The sequence below is a fragment of the Physcomitrium patens genome, chromosome 23 (genome assembly GCF_059467195.1).
Source record: "Physcomitrium patens ecotype Gransden chromosome 23, ASM5946719v1, whole genome shotgun sequence".
NCBI classification, from domain to species: domain Eukaryota; kingdom Viridiplantae; phylum Streptophyta; class Bryopsida; order Funariales; family Funariaceae; genus Physcomitrium; species Physcomitrium patens.
The window spans coordinates 3826865-3845485 of record NC_143432.1 but is presented as its reverse complement, the minus strand read 5'-3'; the positions used below and the strand labels follow the sequence as shown (position 1 = coordinate 3845485).

The 18621-nt window shown below is 30.8% G+C and overlaps 1 protein-coding gene across 2 annotated transcripts; it reads right to left on the bottom strand.

Moving 5' to 3' along the window:
* Positions 1–3501: 3501 nt before the first annotated feature.
* LOC112275539 (GDP-fucose transporter 1) lies at positions 3502–5844 on the bottom strand. 2 transcript variants are annotated; one of them, XM_024505984.2, is made up of 2 exons: positions 5661–5844; positions 3502–5426 (listed from the first exon to the last, which is right to left on the bottom strand). In XM_024505984.2, exon 2 carries the CDS (start codon positions 5112–5114, stop codon positions 4068–4070), a length of 1047 nt encoding a protein of 348 aa, XP_024361752.1. In that variant the 5' UTR covers positions 5115–5426; positions 5661–5844; the 3' UTR covers positions 3502–4067. The 2 variants fall into 2 exon arrangements, with proteins under 2 accessions (XP_024361752.1, XP_090102778.1); XM_090246652.1 differs by having other exon boundaries at positions 3502–5452; positions 5661–5830.
* Positions 5845–18621: the final 12777 nt, after the last annotated feature.

The window sequence follows — 18621 nt, the reverse complement described above, 5'->3', positions numbered from 1 at the left end:
AAGCTACTTAAGGAACCGGCGGTTCTAGTCCCGGAATAGTTCGCTGTGAATCTGTAGATTGGTCAGTTAGGGAGTTGGCCGTCAGGCGAGGTGGCAGACGAAGTGACTAATTGAACTTTACGCGACGGATCTCCGCGAAGTTCCACTATCTCCATGCATCTTCATGCAAATCAGTCGAATTGTGAGTCAAGACTCATTATGAAAGAAACATTATGGACATTGGACGTTTGAGTAGAGTTTGTCCAGGGGTCCATGCTCAATTGTACTTCTTAGAATTCGACGCAACCAGGCATCTTGTGTATCTGCACAACTTTCTGTCCCTTGGCTCTCGTTGGTTTTAACGACTAATCTACGGGCATTCCAGATGAAAGAGATCACCTAAAGAAATGCCTGGCATGCTTCAAAATCTTTCAACTGAAAGAAGAGGGTCCTCGCATCATACAGCCATATGAAAAGTACTTGTTGCAGAACGCGCGCCACCACCGAAGGCAGTGTAGCATTAGGATAACGTCTGCAATAGAATTCGCCTAATCCAACTGTGGAGAAGGAAATTGGATCAGGAAACTCCGAACTTCGGCAATTACATTTTTCTTGGAGATTGCAGCCGAATCGATTAAGGGACTCTAGCCTTCGATTCACACATGCAATGGAACATTCTCTCACCGCGTTGTCCCACTGCTGCCTTCAATCTTGAAAGTTGTGGATCCGTCGTCGTCTTCGTGGCACATCCAGATGCGTGACGTCGCGGTTGTCTACATTGCAGTTGCTAACCGCAACAACGGAAACCCTAATTTGAATTCTGTATTGATGCCCTCAAATGATGGGGCATTCTATTCTGTTTGTTGGAGAGTAGCATGAAAGGGGATGTTAGGTTAATGTGCATTTTTATTTACAACAAATCACTTCATCAATTAAAATATTTAAATAACATATGATTTCTTATTTTGTATCTAAATAATTTTTAAAATATTGTCATTTAATATTTTAAAAATTTATGTTGTCCTTTCATATATCTTGCCTTATATTGTGTCAAAAACATGTGTGTCCAATGGCACACATTTTTGTTAGTATTTGCATATAAGAATATGGGATATTTAAGTATTTTTAACAAACACATCAATTTGATTGACTTCTTTTGCTATAAATACTAAAAATTAATTTCTGAATACATTAATAGAAAATTTTTCTAATTATATTTTTTGATGAAAAATTGAATCTTCTATCAAGTATGTTATATATTTTTCAAACATTAATTGTAAAGAAATAGATATAATAATTATTATTATTATTACTATCATAGATAGAGCTAATAAAACAATTATGAATTATGATTTATTTTTATAATTAGTTATAATTTTAAAACATTACAACACAAGTTTAAAGATATACTTTCTTGTCCTATACACTACTATTTAGCAAGTTGTTTTTTTAACATTAAATCTAAAAGACTCTCCAAATCTAAATTTTAATTGTAATAGTACTGATATTATTGTTAAAAATTTAATTTTTAAATAATATTAATTTTTTTCTAAAATAATATTTTATGGTTTTTCATAAAAATAATTACAATATTTAATCTAAAAATTTAAATTATAATCAAAATTAAAAATACTTTTAATTGTTATGTATTTTTTTTAAAAAAAACTAAAAATTGATAAATACATTGAATATATATATTATGCTTATAAGTTTCATTAGCCATCTTATGAAAATATTTTGGAATTAGTAGTATGTAGTAACAATTATTATCTTTCCTGTGCTAATATTAAACTTTTAAAATATTATATTTTTATGTATTTTTTCACAAGCAATAGATTATGTTAATGTCTTGTTCATCACAAATCACTATATTATACAAAATAATATTGTTCACTATAATTTTTCCTCATATTCAAATCCTATTGTTAATATAAATTCTTTATAATTTTCTATTGTGTAGCAACATCCTAAAAGTCTATTCTTTATCTTTTTGTGATATCTTTTCTTCTTTTATTTTTTTTACTTCAGTATAGAATGTTTAATTAAGCTATAAAAAATAAGTCTATAATTAATGGACATCATATGTAAAAAAATATTATTATTATATCACAAATATTTTGTAACTACAATTAACACATTGTTATTTTTTTTCTTATAAGAAATTGGTCATAAAAAATAATTAATTAAGAATATTAACAATAAAGGATGCATGTTAAATTCATGAACTTTGGTGTGCCTTGATTTCAATTATTGTACTACAAATCTTATTCTTCTACCCTTGTTATGCTAAAGGAAAACATTACCACATCCAATCTTTAAAATCTAAACTAACAAACATATCTAAGAATTCAAATACATGATTTATGCCCATTTATTTTTAAATATTTTCATGAGAGAGCCTCCACAATTAATAAACATATACACATTATCATAAAAAATTACTTTGTGACTTTAATAACCATGTTTTCCTCTACTTTTAATATGTTTACAAGTAGCATCAACAAACAACATGTAAAATTAATATTCTAATAAAAAATCTGCATTTTTATCCTATCCAATGCATCATGTTTTTACTTAAACTAAAATTTATGTTCACAAACATTCTACACAACATGTATGAAAAGTTCATTCTACATACAAAATTGGCAACTAAACCTCTATACAATGAACATTAGTGACTCCTCAAAATAATTCATCACCAAACACTTGTGGCAAAGCTGCTAGTTGCAATGCATATTCGCTTTCCTAATCTACTTCCTCCTATATAAGAAGAATGCATTGATGAAGAGGTCTTTTTTTATCAACCCTTTCCTACATAAAAGAGTTCTTGAGCTCAACTTTGAAGTTATTCACCTCTCTTAGCAAGTATTCTTCCAACCTTGCCAACGCTTTATCTTCTAATCCTACAAGAATACTTCTCTCATTTCACTGTAAACATCAAACCTGTAGAGAAAGCTTGAAAAAGAGCTTCTGAGGAAAATAAGCCCTGGAGTGTGGGAAGAAACACTCCAAGTGTCACGAGCAACTTTGGAGAAGCACACATGGCAAAGATTATGGAGGTGGCGCGTTAAGACATTTGCCACTGCAAACTCATGGGCTCACCATCTGTTGTTCAACCTGGCCTTAGAGAGCCAAAATTGATAGGGCACGTTAGGGATACCCTTCATAAGTTGCAAATGTCCATCATTAATGCTAGGCATCTGCTGACATGTACCCAATCCACTGCTTGCAAAGTTGGCCGAGCTCAAATTTTGCAATAAAGATCTTATTTTGGTCATTCCAGCTTCGGAACGAAGGAATGGCTAAGTACGTCGGTGGTCATTTCTTGAAGTAGGAAGATAGAAAGTACCCAGTATATCGGAATTGATTTCATCACCATTCGCCCTGTATTGCATCTGATAGGATCTGCTTAGTAGAGGTGGTCTTGTTAGATTTTTAAAAAATCCTGTAATTAATAAGCGTCATTGCGTAACTTCCAGGGGACTGCGAGGCTACATTACGATGATATGGAGTGGGAAACACTTATCACTATAACGGAGGATAATAAGAGATTGAAGTTGCAACAAAATTGATACAAAAGCTTCAGATGATGCTCGGGAGCATGAATGGCTGCAGTCTTCACTGAGGCCAACCCAGAACCATGCCGTAGAACAAATGGCATCTTCCACGACTTGTTCTGCTTACCAGACCAACTAGCGTGCAAATGCACGAAATAAATCAACGAGAACCTTGACCCCTTCTATATCCCAACACTAATAATCTCTACGATTACAATCAGCAGCGGCGGATCTATTCCGGCTATTCTAAGGCCAAAAAGTCGTGAACCGTTCATGGCTGCTATCGTATGGCCCTCTTAATCTCGAGGGTATCAATTTATCTACTCTGAATGGAATAAGCTTGTAATTGCTTGTAACAGGAAGCAGATATATGCAAACTCTAAACTGATGCGCACGATCTCAGAAGACTCAAGGATCCATAAATCTGAGAAAGAGTGCAGTAATAGCTCTATTAGAGGGGATGAGAGGCAATAACCTCTGAATGAATGAGCTGTAGCAAAAGTGGACGAGAGTGGAGCAGTTGGAGCTAATTTACTTCTGTGGAGCATCCTTCTCATCAGACGCATCAGCAGGAGATCTATCTCCGAGAAGCAAGCCTTTCTCCTCGTCCGTATCAGTGCTTGGACTGGCTGCAACAACTGCCGGAGCCGGAGCCGGAGCCTTCGTAGTAGACTGCTGGTACAGAACACCACCAACGATGGTGATAAGGAGCGATCCGAGCCCCAAATTGGAAGCATGTTTGTCCCATAACATGACGTTGACGATGACAGTAAGGAGCTTGTTCACAACACCCGTGACCGTGAAAGCTGTGGCGGAGATAGCCTTGCGTGCCGAAAATCCGAAGAAGCTGATCGCCACACCGAAGAGGCAGCTCAAACCTACGGCAAAGATGCTTACAAAGCCATTTTCGAAAGCAGGTGCTCCTACCATAAGCATTTTGTACTCACCCATGAGAACCCAAAAGATTGGAGACAGCAGAAGGGAAATTAAGTTATTATAAAAGACAAAACCCCAGGTGTTGAGGTCGATATCTGTGACCATCTTCTTAACGTAGACCATCTCCGTGCAAATCACCACGAGGTATGCAAACGCCCAGGAGTATGCGGTAACGTTAAATTGGGAATCCGTGGCAACGTATCCCACAGCACCTCCAAAGATAACTAAGAGCGAGGCGAATGTCCATTTGGAAGGAAAGGGTTGCTTTCGGAACACCGTGTCGGCAATGGCGACCAGCAACGGCGTCGTAGAACGGAACACGATGAATGTGTCAACGTTTGCGTGTTTGAGAAGATTTGTGTTGGCAAAGATGGCCAGGTAGAAAACGAGGGCGGCAGGGAAGAATTTTTTGGCCGTGTTCCAGACAAATTTGTTGTGCGAGATCACGCCGATCCGCCCCGCCACGACCACACCAACCACTGATGTAAAGTATTGCAGGGCTGTGAGAAGCGCAGGATAAGGAAAATACGTGACAGCGTATTTGTTAATCACGGAGAGCAAGCTGGAGCAGATCGCATAGCCGAGCACCACAGTCACGGTTGCCGGGCTAACACCTGCTATCATCCCCGACGGTTTCGACATTTTGGATAAAAACTTACACTATTCTCCCACAATGCAACCCTCGGCACAGAACAACGAAAAGAACTTCAGCAATTGTCTCCACGATTTCACAAAATCATGAGACCCCAAGATGCGAAGCTTAATACTTGAACATTGTGATCAGGATCGGGTCGCATTCTCGACCCGTGCACCATCCATTCGCAACCAAGAACGTCCTTCTCCCTCCTCTGCCTCGAACTGCAACAACGAAATGACGCCAAGGCTTCTCTGCACTCCAGTCTTCAGCAGATAAACCCACCTTCTCCTTCCTCTACTTCGTCTTCACCAACACCTCTGCTCACACAGCAGCGATCCAAATTCTGTTTACAAACACAAACAAAGAAAAACAAAACAAAAGGAACCCAAACACAGCGATCCCAACACGATTCAGCTGTTTAAAAAGTTGCCCTAATCTCAAGTAATGGAGAGATTCCTACGCTGCACGATCAAGCCCCACCACAACTTAAGAAGGATGGCCACAACAAACACTGCAAGTACACGATCGAAACAGCAACACGATGTTCTCACCTTGGCAAAATTACCCAAAACTGCACGAGATTGAGTAACTCCTGCCCGAAATCATAACACGGCCGCTGGGATCATACACACGCGCACAAGGGCAGAAAGGGAAATCGTGTCTCACGAGTAGATCTGCGGAATTTGTGAGGCGTTCCGCACAATTTCCGGCTGCCGGGTCCGGAGAAGGGAGCCCAGTTCCAAGCTTGTCAAGTCCCAATAAGCCAAAACCCCGCGCATTTCCGACACTGTTCCCGGTCCGATGGGAACAGGGGAACGCGGTGTTCAATGTCGTTTAAACCGCGCCGCTGTTTAAGGGGGGATCGTGGATGATTGGTAAAGTTCATCGTAGTAGGACCTCTTAAGAGCTTGTTTAGGGGTCTTTAACTCGTGTTCATATTGCGCACATGGTCTTCGGAGGTCTGAAATCAAAAAATATATTGAATTCTCAAAAGCTATCAAATTCACGAGGGATTTCTCTTTTACTGGAGAAAACTACATTAGCAAATTCTTGTCATCAAAGTGGGTTTTACATTTTAGGGCAAACAAAAGGATATGCGTATTTTTGTAACATCATATTTAGGATTTTGGGTTGAATACTGTTTTTGTGACTTTTTAGTGAATTAATTGTTATTGTTTGAGAAATGTGAGTTTAGGGTATATTCTGTAACGTAGGGTCCTGAAATTCATTTGGGAACCGTGTCGTCATGTGTACAACTTACTTTTGGCAAGTCTCGAGTAGTTGTAATTTCTTTTTATTTTGTTGTTGGAATATTTGGAGTCAAAGTTCAGTTGCAATTGAAACTTACATCAATTTTTAAAGCTATTGCCAAAAATATTTTTAGATGATTTATGTGCAAAATGGAATGGTTGGGGTTGTGCTTACTTTCAAAACCGACATTTCATTATAATTATATATAAATATATATATATATAAATATATATATATATATAAATATATATATATATATATATACATACATATACACACAAACTTCTGAATATATATATATTATTTGATTACTATGCTTAAAAGATCAGATTGAAAAACATAATATAACAGAACACAGTAGCTAAATATTTGGCTATAGATATTTGATGACAATGTTGATTGCAATTAACTATCACAATGAACAAATTTGGACGTTTCTAATCAAATAATTTTTTTAATGATACTTATCTTAGAGTACAGTACAACACATATATATATATATATATATAGACATATATACATACAAAAGTTGTGATATAAGATGAGTACATTGCTGTGAAGGATACATGTCTTCAGAATAATAGTTTAAATTATTGAAATCTGACTGAAATTTCTTACAATCAAAAATATTGTGTGGTTATATAAAGATATAAACAAAGTTGCATCTTTCCTAGGTAATGACATTTTATAAATTAAAATAGCTTGTGAATAATCAAGTATTAAAAGGATATTGTGTTATTTTTATTAGATTATTTAATTTTAAAAAATGAATGATAATTGTAGCAATAATTTCATTAATGAAATAAAAGACAAGACAATTATAGCAAAGAATCAAAATTTTAGTATATATTGGAGAAAAACTAAAAAAAACTAAAAATATCAAAATTTTCAATTACACTGTTATGCTTTTTTGAAGTCACAAATGCATTCATTACTTTTCAATATGTATAAATTTAAGATTATTTCTTATGATATTATATTTAATTAAATGGCTAATATTCTTATGTAATAAAAAAATTATAAATAAATATCTTTAAAATTGGATATTTCTCATATTAAAATAATAAAATATTGGCTTGTGCTATGAACATCCAACAAGAAAATTTTAAGAATATATATATAGAATATTTTTTTAAATACCAAAAGGTTCAAGAAGATTCTAAAAAGATTTCAAAAGGCTCTCAATATATTTCAAAGAAAGAACAAAAGAATAGCCAAGATTATTACCATTTGCTTTATAGGCTGATAGGTTTATCCATGGTTTAGTAACTGAATATATCCTAGTAGAATTGATACAAGGACAAAAGCCTATTATGCCAATTAAAGAAAAAATATTGACTTGGAGTGTTTTAGCTTGGCAAAACAACATGTCTAAGGAAGAACTTCTTACACTTTGAATTCAACAACTGATGAGACTTGAAAATATAGAAAAAGAAATTGTGAAGTTATAAGAGGCATGCTTGAAAAACAAGGACAAATTTGATAAGCAACACTGGTTAAAGCTACAAGAAATTCATGAAGGTGATTGAGTACTTATTTATAATAGCAGTTTGAATAACCAACACAATACCTTGGAATTTTTTTCAAAGCATTGATTTGGACCTTATGTGGTTGTAAATATTTTAGATAATACTACATATGTGTTAAGGAAGTTAGATAGAATACACCTTAAGATTTCAATTGTAAGAAAATATATAATTTTTTTAAAGCAATGGAATCAACATATAATAGGTGAAGATATTGGAGAAGATATTTATTTCTTTACAAATATAGAAGAAGACATGGATCACGAAAAAAAATAATGTTGAAGAGATAGTACAACATTGACCACAACTTTGATTCTTCTTGGTGTATATCGGAAGATGCATAGGTTTGGAAGGAGTAGATGTTATGTTGTGGTTTGGCTACTATAAAAAAAAAATAATGTACATAAATATTTAATGTATAATTTATTATACAATGTGGTAAGAGCCACATTATTAGATTTTAGTTAGTCACATAATATGGTTAAATTACTACTTTGAAGTGGTCAATTTAAAATGGCTGTTATTAAAATTAATTATATGTTGATAATAGTTTATATATTTAGAGCCATCTTTATTAGACATTGGTGATTCTTGAAATCTTATTTTGTTTTTTTATATGGTGCTTAGAACATATATTATGTAGATTTTATAAGAAAAAGAGATGGAGAGGGATTTTGGTAGCAAAAAGAGTAGTTGGAATATTTATATGGATGAATGGAGATGGATGATAAAAATCTCTATTCTTATTGGCCAAAATTCATATCCAATGGACTTCAAGGAGGCTCACTGAAGCCTTATTAGGAATTAGGATTATTCTTTTGAAGAAATTTGAATTTAAAAGGCTTAGGTCAATGAATTTAGATTTTTGGCTATAATTTTAGTATAAATTTTGGATGATTTGGAATTTTTATGAAAGAGATATAGGCACTCAAAGTTAAGGTGTTGATTTTGTACCTATTGTCACTCTTTTGGATATAATGCATGTGTACGGAGTGAAATGAAGGATTAACAATTGAGGTTGGAAAAAACACTTCTTTGACTATATTTTTTATATACTGCTTGATGAATTCTAAGTTGGAATGAAGGAATTATAGAAATTTGAAGTTAGCTTTTACAATCTAAGGGCAATGAGTGACCTAATTTATTAGTGGTTGTATTTTGAGGTATATCTTAAGTAATTTGATAAAATTTGGTTAATTTTTTTTAAGAATATGTGTTATCATATTAATAAATTTTACACATAAAGTTTTTTGGTATTTAGAATTTGAATTTTTGAGATATAGAGAAAATAGTATTCAAGTGCTTATAAATTAGGATTTAAAGTACTTGCTATGATTTCTAAGATGCCAGACAATCTGTTATAGATTTATGATTTTATTATTATTATTATTATTATTATTATTATTTTAAAAATTTTATAAAGCTTAAAGATGAATTCTATATTATCTAGAAATTTTAAAAAAAATAAATGGTTGGATCAAGAGATATGAATTTTTAAATTTTAGGAAAAAAAATTCTTTACAAGAGAAAAATGTTTTGAAAGGATTTTGCTACAATTTGGACATTTTATACAAAAATAAAGGAGTTTTTGGGAGAAAAGATTATATATATATATTAAAAATAGAGATATGGAACTATGGAAAATTTATGCTATAAAGATGGACTTTTATAAGAGAATTATAGATTTTCTTTGAGCTTATGAAAAATCAAACTTATTAGCAAATAATTAGTTATGATTTGGTATAATAAAGGATGTTAGGGCATTTCTAGATGCCTTAAAAAGACTTATGTATAAAGATTCTTAAATATAAAATTATTTTATTATTAAATTATTTTTTGATACTATTATATTTCTTTAGCTTTTATAATAAGAATATATCATTTATTGAAACTTATCTAATAAATTAAATCTAAACTCTCTACAACTAGGTATTGGGTGTATTTTTAGATAGAAAATCATGCCATACAACATCGTATAATATATTCATGACACTTTATTAAGGCTATCCTCTTATCAATACTAGAGCTTTATCATTATTGATAGAAAGTCGATTACCTCTCTTCTTAAAGGCATTTAAGCACTTTAGAGATTATAGAGTATCCTCCTCTAAATTGATATTATTTAGAAATTCCATTTTTATTTTAGGATAGCTGGAGGTGGAGATGTTAGAATGGTTGAGTTTCTTGAGTCTAAATAAGATTTTATTATGAACACACTAAATATTTTATTTCATAGAATTGGTAAAATTGAAGGATTTTTTGTAAGATTTTATGGTGATACAAGACTTGGGGTAGTTTAGCCTATAATGCAAACATTTTCTTAAGCTTTTATATTTAAGGAGGTAGTAGCACTTATACCTCAATAAGAAAATTTACCTATTTAAAAACATAAAGAGCTTTGGATTAGTCTTTGAAAAAAGTTTGATGGCACATGTTCTAAATTTCAAAGATTAATTAATCAAGTTCAATTGTTAACTTTTCTACAATCTGATCATTATCTAATAGAGGAGTTACAAGTTGGTTTAGTTAGAACCTTATTTAAAAGATAAGCCTTATCTTAATTTGCTCATTTATTTGACAGAGATCTCCAATCTTAAACAATTTTGAAGCTTTTTTAGAAGCATTTGTAAAGGTATTTGGAGAATATGATAAGGTTGGATGGATAACATCAAATATTCATTCATTATATTATCATGTAATAATATGGCCATTAGATAAAAGAAGAAGAGAATTATTTTATTATAAAAGAGCTTAATTAAAAATATACAATAAAAAAACATAGATAAATGATAAGTAGGTAATATAATCTATTAGTATTAGAATTGCCTTTAATAAAAATAGATTCTATTTATTTTGTAGAGCCATAAATAAAGAAACATAAAATAGATTAAAAAAATAAAGCATATAAATATATAAAGAGGAAAATTAGGAGTTGATATTAGCAAAAAATATTTCAAAAAGATAAGAATTGATACTAGCAAATATTGTTAGAACTTAGAATCATTCATTGATCCTAAATCTAATTTTTTTGAGACTATAACCTACAAAAATCCTTATATGCTTCAATCTAATAATTTAATTGATTTCAAATATTTCAAAAAGATAAGATCTAACAATATTTAGTGAGATTAATTAAGACTTGAATATCTACATACAATCTAAATTTTAGAATAATTGAATGGTTCAATAAGGAGAAATATGTATTAAATTATAGACATTCAAAGATTATATTGTTGTAATTTAAATTTTAATTTGAATCTTGACATAGATATACTCCAACGAGCTTGGCAACAATTCAAAACACGTGTTGACATAAAATATTCAAGATTCTTGTGATCCGTATACACAATGACTGGACTAGGAATACCTTCTAGATAATGATACCATTCTTGAAACGAATCCATGATTACAAAATGATCTTTGTCATAGATCTTGTAGTTAATCTTAGTTGCTGAAATTTTTTTGGAATGAAAAGCTACTGGACCAAGTTTATCATCTGTTCCCATTTGTGACAATATGGCACCCAAAGCAAATTATAATGCATTTGTTTCAATAAAAAAATGGCTTAAAAAAATTGACACGATACAAGATTGGTGGAGAAACAAAGATTGTCTTCAAAGCTTCAAATGCTACTTTCGCTTCTTGATTCTATTGAAGTTTGTCTTCACAAGTCAAACGTGTAAGTGGAGCTATAATTTGAGAGAAGTCTTGATCAAGATCCGATAGTAGTTAGCAAATCTCAAAAAAAATTGGATATCTCTTATCATTTTTGAGATCTTCTAGTCTATAATAGCTTGATCTGTTTCAGGATCTATCATAAGTCCATCATTTAAAATAATAAATCGTAAGAAATTAATTTGAGTAGTATGAAAGACATACTTTTCTATCTTGGCATCGAGTCCTACATCTCTTAGTTTTTGTAACATATGACGAATATAAACTTTATATTTTTTTGTGTTCTTAAAAAAGATCAAGATGTCGTCTAGATAATAGACAACAAAATCATCTAAAAACTCTCAAAAGATATCATTCATTAGATGTTGGAATGTTATTGATACATTTGTAAGTCTAGAATGCATGACGTTGTATTTGAAATATCCATACCTTGTTCAAAACGAAGTCTTCTATTCATCTCCTTTTTTGATGTGTATCGGATTATATCCTCGTCATAGATCTATTTTTGTATAGAACTTAACTTGATTCAATTGATTAAGGAATCCAGATATCAAAGATAGCAGATACCTCTTCTTGATAGTGATTTTGTTGAGTCCTCGATAATCGACACATATCTGCAATGATCCATCTTTTTTCTTCACAAATAAAACTAAAGCTCCTACTTGAGATTTGGAATGGCATATGAAGTTCTTGGCCAAATTCTCTTCAATATACTCCTTGAATTCAGCCAATTCATTTTGTGATAAATTGTAGGTAGGTTCAAATGGTGATTTTGCTCTTTCTTGAAAGTCAATTGAATAGTCATAGGAACGATATTTTGAAAGAGTATCTACATTCTCCTTTTCAAATATAACTTGAAAATTTTGATATTGGCTTAGAATGCTACTTGAAGTTTTTCCACTAATAGAAATATGTACGGCATAAATGACACAAGGTGATCTTTCTTTTGTGGCATGCAAAAAAGCTCTTGCACCTACAAATATAGGTTTAATTATACTAGACTTATGACTTTCTACTTGATTAACTACGCTCTTAGTTATACTTTTAATAAAGTCAAGACTACAAGAAGTCCAATCTATTTTAGGATTATATTTTTCTAGCCATGATAAATCTAAAATGATTAGATTAGAGAGAGAACTAATGATATTAAATATTACAAAGCTACTATGACCATTAGTTTCTATTTCTATAGGAAGGATTTCATGAATAATATCTCCTAAAGACAACGGACGACCATCTATGATTTCTATATGAAGAGGTTTAGTTTTCTTCACTAAAAGTATGTTATGTCTTTTATCAAATTCTTCATTAAAGAAACATGATGCGGCTCCTCAATCTAACAAGGTAGAGGCTTTGTGATGTTTAGGTCCTAAAATAACATTTATCATAAAACAAGAAGAGGATTTTTGAGGAGAGAATAGGACCTTCATTAGGTATTGTATAAGGTTTCAGCCGCACGGTTCCTATTGTAGCTTGACAAACTTGTTTTCTGACATACTATCTTCTTTGATAGTCATACTTCTCATTTTATAGTTGTATTATTTTTTTGGACAATATTGAGCAATGTGCTTAGATTCTCTACAATATAAGTAGAATCCTTCCTGACAATGACGAGATTTTTTTTGCTCAGTAAAAAGTTTGAAACGTATTATATCAATTTGCATATCTTTTATTTCTAAATATATATATTGAAGAGGTGTTGGTATTGCTATTGAATTATAGTAACATTGAGGTCTACTTATACGGTTCTCAAATCGAAATTTAAAAAGATGATTGTTGCACTTCACAGTAAAGTCAATTGCTTGGCTCAATGTTTGAGGATCTGATAAGTTGAGCATTAATTTTTTTACCTCATATTATAATCCGTAGAGAAATTGGCTAACAAGTGCAACATCATTTCACTTCATATCAATTGCAAGTTGTCAAAATTGTGATGCATATAACATTACTAATCGATTGTCTTGTCGCAAAATATGGCTCTTGTTCGTTGCAATACGAATTGCATCATGTTTTTCATACATGGATCAAAACTCCACCAAAAAAGCCTCTAGATTATCCAATATTGGATCTTGTTGTTCAAGAAAAGATGAAAACTATGATAATACTGAATCTGAAAGAAGCATACTAATGAATCTAACTTACGATTTTGGAGCTGGATAGCTTAAGAGTTGAAGTTCAATCACAAGTTATACTTGATTGATAAATCCTCTAAACTTTGATCTGGTGCCATCAAACTTCTCAGGTAGGGCAATTCATGGTACACGAATATTGGAAGAGTGTTCTACCATAGAAGAAGGGACATGATTTGTTGCAGATGTTGAAGCATCTCCAATCATTTCTATATCTTCATTTTTTGCCAATCTTATTTCTCCTTGTGGTAGTAAATTAAATTGATGCATTGCAATCATTAATTCTCTCAATTGTACTTGCATTTGTGCCATTGCACTCTTCATTTCAGCAAGTTTTGTCATGATAACACTTAGAAAAAAGAAGATGTTTAGTATCACTCAAGACAAATAGAAGAGAGGACTTGAGAACAAAGAAAATATTAAGAACAATATCAATTTAGAAGAGAGTAATCTGTAACTTTTAATACACTTATGTCTTATCAAGAGAAATGGGTAATCCACTCTTAATCAAGATTAGACAAAGCTCTAATATTATAAGTCCACTCTTGTCAATCTGTTAAGGACAAGAACTTGATAAATACTAATAAACAAGTAAGATTTTTGTCAAAAAAAGATGACAAAATAGAAATAACTTGATATGTATATTAAGAAAGAAATTGGAATGGCTATTGCCAAAAGACAAAGAAATTAGAGACCCTTGAAACTAGACTAGAAGCAAAAAAAGAGTTGACAAGAGTGAAGAAGGCTTCACTCTTGCTTCTATATATACTATCTACCTAGGAGCTATGTAGTGATGTTCTATAGGACCTCCAAAAACGTGTTGACTTTACACAATATGTATCTTAACTTGCAATGCAAGTTTTTTATGTGGGTGCTATATAGTAAGCTTGTTTCGCAAGCTACCAATATGTGTGGTACGTTGTCGTAATACGTGAAGTCTTGCTTGAGATTGCTCCGGGCACTTGGTTGTAGAAGGAAGAATGGAAATTGTAATAACAAAATTCTAATTCTTGTAGAATACTAATAATGCTCTAATTAAACCATAATAATGATAAGCAAGCTTAATCAAATTCAAAAAAATCTCAAAGAAATTTCAAAAAAACAATAAGAATTCTTAAAGAAATATTAGAAGGATCACAAATATCATTCAAATATATCTCAATTCAATCTTAATTTAATTCTAGTTAAAATTCTATTGAACTTCATTCAAAATTTAGGCCAAAACTAATTGAATCTTATATCCTAATAAAATCCTAAATCCTAAATCAAACCCTAAATAAACCTTAAACCAAACTCCAACCAAATTCTAAACCAAATCCTAACCAAATCCTAAACCAAACCCTAAACCAAATCCTAAATCCTAAATCAAACCCAAACCAAATCCTAATCCAAATCCTAAACCCTAAACCAAATCCTAATCTAAATCCTAAATCCTAAATCAAACCCTAACTAAATCCTAAATCAAATCCTAACCAAATTCTAAACCAAATTCTAAATCAAACCCTAAATCCTAAATCAAACCCTAATCCAAATCCTAAATCCTAAACCAAATCTTAACCAAACTCTAAATCAAATCCTAATAATTCCTATAATAGATTTAAATCTTAATAACTAATGAATAAACCATTGATCTTAACTCAATTTTTTTTTATTTCTAAAAAAATAAGTTGAAAACAAGCAAAAAAAAAAATTGAAAAGGATCGGAGTTACCAAATTGATGATAACCTCAAAAATGTGCTTGGATATTAGCCGGCCTCCTTCTCCAATCTTGTTGCCAATCTTCCAGAGCCAATATCTCTCGTTTGCACCATTTGATTGATCTCAAAAATATTATATATATAGAAAATTAAGTCTAATATCTTCTCACGTAAGTTTTATTCCAATCCAACTAGTAGATTGCAAGAAATCTTAAAAATCTCTACTAGACCTAAAATTCTACTTTCTAAGACCTTGATCCTTTTAAACCTCAATATTCCTTAATTCAACTGTTAGATTGAGCTCAAATTTACAAAACATATTGAACACAACTATAACCATAAATCCACAAAATTTTATCCATAGATCTAGTACATAACTCTTGAAATCATCCAAAATATAAATCCTGTTTTATTTCATAAAACTCAAGGCATACGAAACAAACCTTGACTTTGCAAAGCTCTTAAAAAGTCATAACAACTTCAAATCATCCAAAATCAATGCCCATAGAAACCCTATCCAATCTTCTATCAAACTCCACTCTTCAATCTGCCAAAGAGTCTCAAAGTCGTCGTCGAGACTCAGTTTTGTGCCTCAGGGTCTGATTTCGACCCTCGTTCAGAACCGGCCCTCTTCGGGTATCAACATCTATTTTTTTAAGTAATTTTTACTAGAATTTCCTTTTAACTTCTTCTTAAAGATGTTTATATCATTTATTTTTTCAATCTACCTCATTTTGCCTTATTTTTGGCCCTACAAAGTAAATAGAAGCTATTTTTTCTAAAAAGATAGCATTACTTCTAAAAGTTTTACTACCTTCCTATCTTTTATCTATATTTTTCTACATTTTCTTTTAACTTGGCTCTTCTATAATAAGATCCATATTATCATCTTTCACCATATAGTCATGTTACAACACAACAACGTGGTTAAATTGTTGATCAAGTTTCTAACCTACCAATCAAATATAAACACATGTAAAGTCAAAGTAGTATCTATGAAGCTTCTAGGAAGCTTCTCTAGAAGATATTATGAAATTAATCTAATTTTATCTACTTCTACCTATTCATATCACCTAAATAATAATTACAGTAAATATATGTCCGTGACACTACCAAGTTTGTAGGAATTTGTCATTATCTTATTTTGATTTTATAATTATATATTGACTAAAGAAGCAGTAAGGACTATCAAATGTTTTATTAAAGAGATCATATCTTGCTCTAAAGGCCAAAGAAGCTATATTTGATTAACAATATATCACTCTCGTGAAGCTAGAATAATTTCATCTTTATACTACTTCTATAGTTACACTTGCTGATTCATGTTTTCTTGAACAAATTTGTGCAACATCAACTAAATATTGATTAGTTTATAATATCAAGCAATGCCTTAACAATCCTAAATTCAAATTTGTAGAAGATCTTTTATATTGTGAAGATTGTTTATATATTCTAAAAAGACCAACGTAACTTTGTATTCTTCAATCTTGTCATGATTTTTTAATTGCAAGATATTTTGGATTTAACAAAATATTAAAGCTTAACTCTCAAGATTTTTGGTGGCCTCAAATATGAGAGATCATAAAAGACTTTGATTTTTCATATGACATTTGTTCAAGATCCAAGAAATTTTTTTATTATTTTTTTAGACTTCTACAACCATTGCTAATTTTAAAGCAATTATGGTCTTCTTATCAATGGATTTTGTCATTGATGTACTTCTACTAGCTATATTTAATGCCATTTATATTTTTGTGGATCAACTTACAAAGATGGCATATTTTATTTCATATAAAAAAAAAATCAAAAAAACAATGACAAGCTTTGTCTTGATAATATATATCAATATCATGGCCGACTTAATAACATCATTTCTAATTAAGGGCCTCAATTTATATCAAAGTTTTAAAAATCTTTTTTTAAGATATTAAAGATGGATATTAAACTTTTCTTTGTCTTCCATCCTCAAACAAATGATTAAACAAAATGAATCAATCAAGTTTTAAAGCAATATTTGTGATGTACCATCAATTATCAATAAGATGATTGGACTTCATATTTATCTTTAGGAAAGTTTGCTTATAATAATATTCTTCATACTTTGATTCAATAAACACCATTTTACTCTAATTATGGTTATTATCCAAAGCTTGGTTTTTTAGATATATCAAAGGATGAAAATCTAGTAGCTAAAAATCTTACAAAATAATTATTACAACTCCAAAAAACTTTGAAGCTCCATTTATAAAGAGCTCAAGATTCTTATAAATCATCTTAAAATAAATTTAGAAAGTAATTTCTTACTGTTTAAGTTGGAGATGAAGCATGGCTTCTTCAACAAAATATTAAGATTAATTGACCTTGCAATAAGTTAGATTATTGAAGAATAGGGCCATTTTGTATTCAAAAGTAAATAAATTTAGTAGCTTATTAGTTAGAAGTACTGATATCCATAAAGGTACATTTAATCTTTCATGTTTTTTTTTGAAGCTTATTCAAAATCAATTATTTTAGAAACGATGTAACAATTATTACTATATAATAGAGAAGAAAATTTATTAATGACATTTTTTTTTTTTTTTCAAAAAAAAAATCTTAATACATGCTTTTGTCACTTAAAAAGACTAAAATATTTTTCAAAAATGATAGTATATTGAATTTAAATGGCTATTTCTAAAGAAAAGAAGGCTAGAAAGACTTGAAATAAGACTAAAGACTAAAAAGATTTTGAGAAGAATGAAGAAGGTTTAACTTTTGTTTCCATCTATACTTTTTAACTAGGAGTTATTTGACAATGTTTTATAAGACCACCAACATGTGTTGATTGTGTAAGATATGTATCTTAATATGTGTAATATTTTTTCTTTATGTGTACTAAATAAATTGCTTCTTTCATAAGCTACAACTGAATATAATATGTGGTTACTTTATTGAGCAAGTTTTTAACCTACCAATCAACTACAAATATGTGTAAAGTCAAAGTATTATTTGCAAAGCTTCTAGAAGACTTTTCTAAATGGTATTGTGAATTTTTGTTACTTTTATTTATTTCTAGCTAATCATATAGAAAATTATTGGAATAAATACATATATTTGTGATATTATTGTCTGATCTAGAGATAAGTTGCATGAAGAGTAATCATCTTATGTCTTGGATCTTATTTTTCTTTATTTTAATTTTTATTAATATTGTTGATAAAAAGCCTCAACCTTCTATATTATATTGATAATATT

Excerpts from the sequence above, each read along its gene's own strand:
- LOC112275539 (XM_024505984.2), bottom strand. The coding sequence starts at position 5,114 with ATGTCGAAACCGTCGGGGATGATAGCAGGTGTTAGCCCGGCAACCGTG.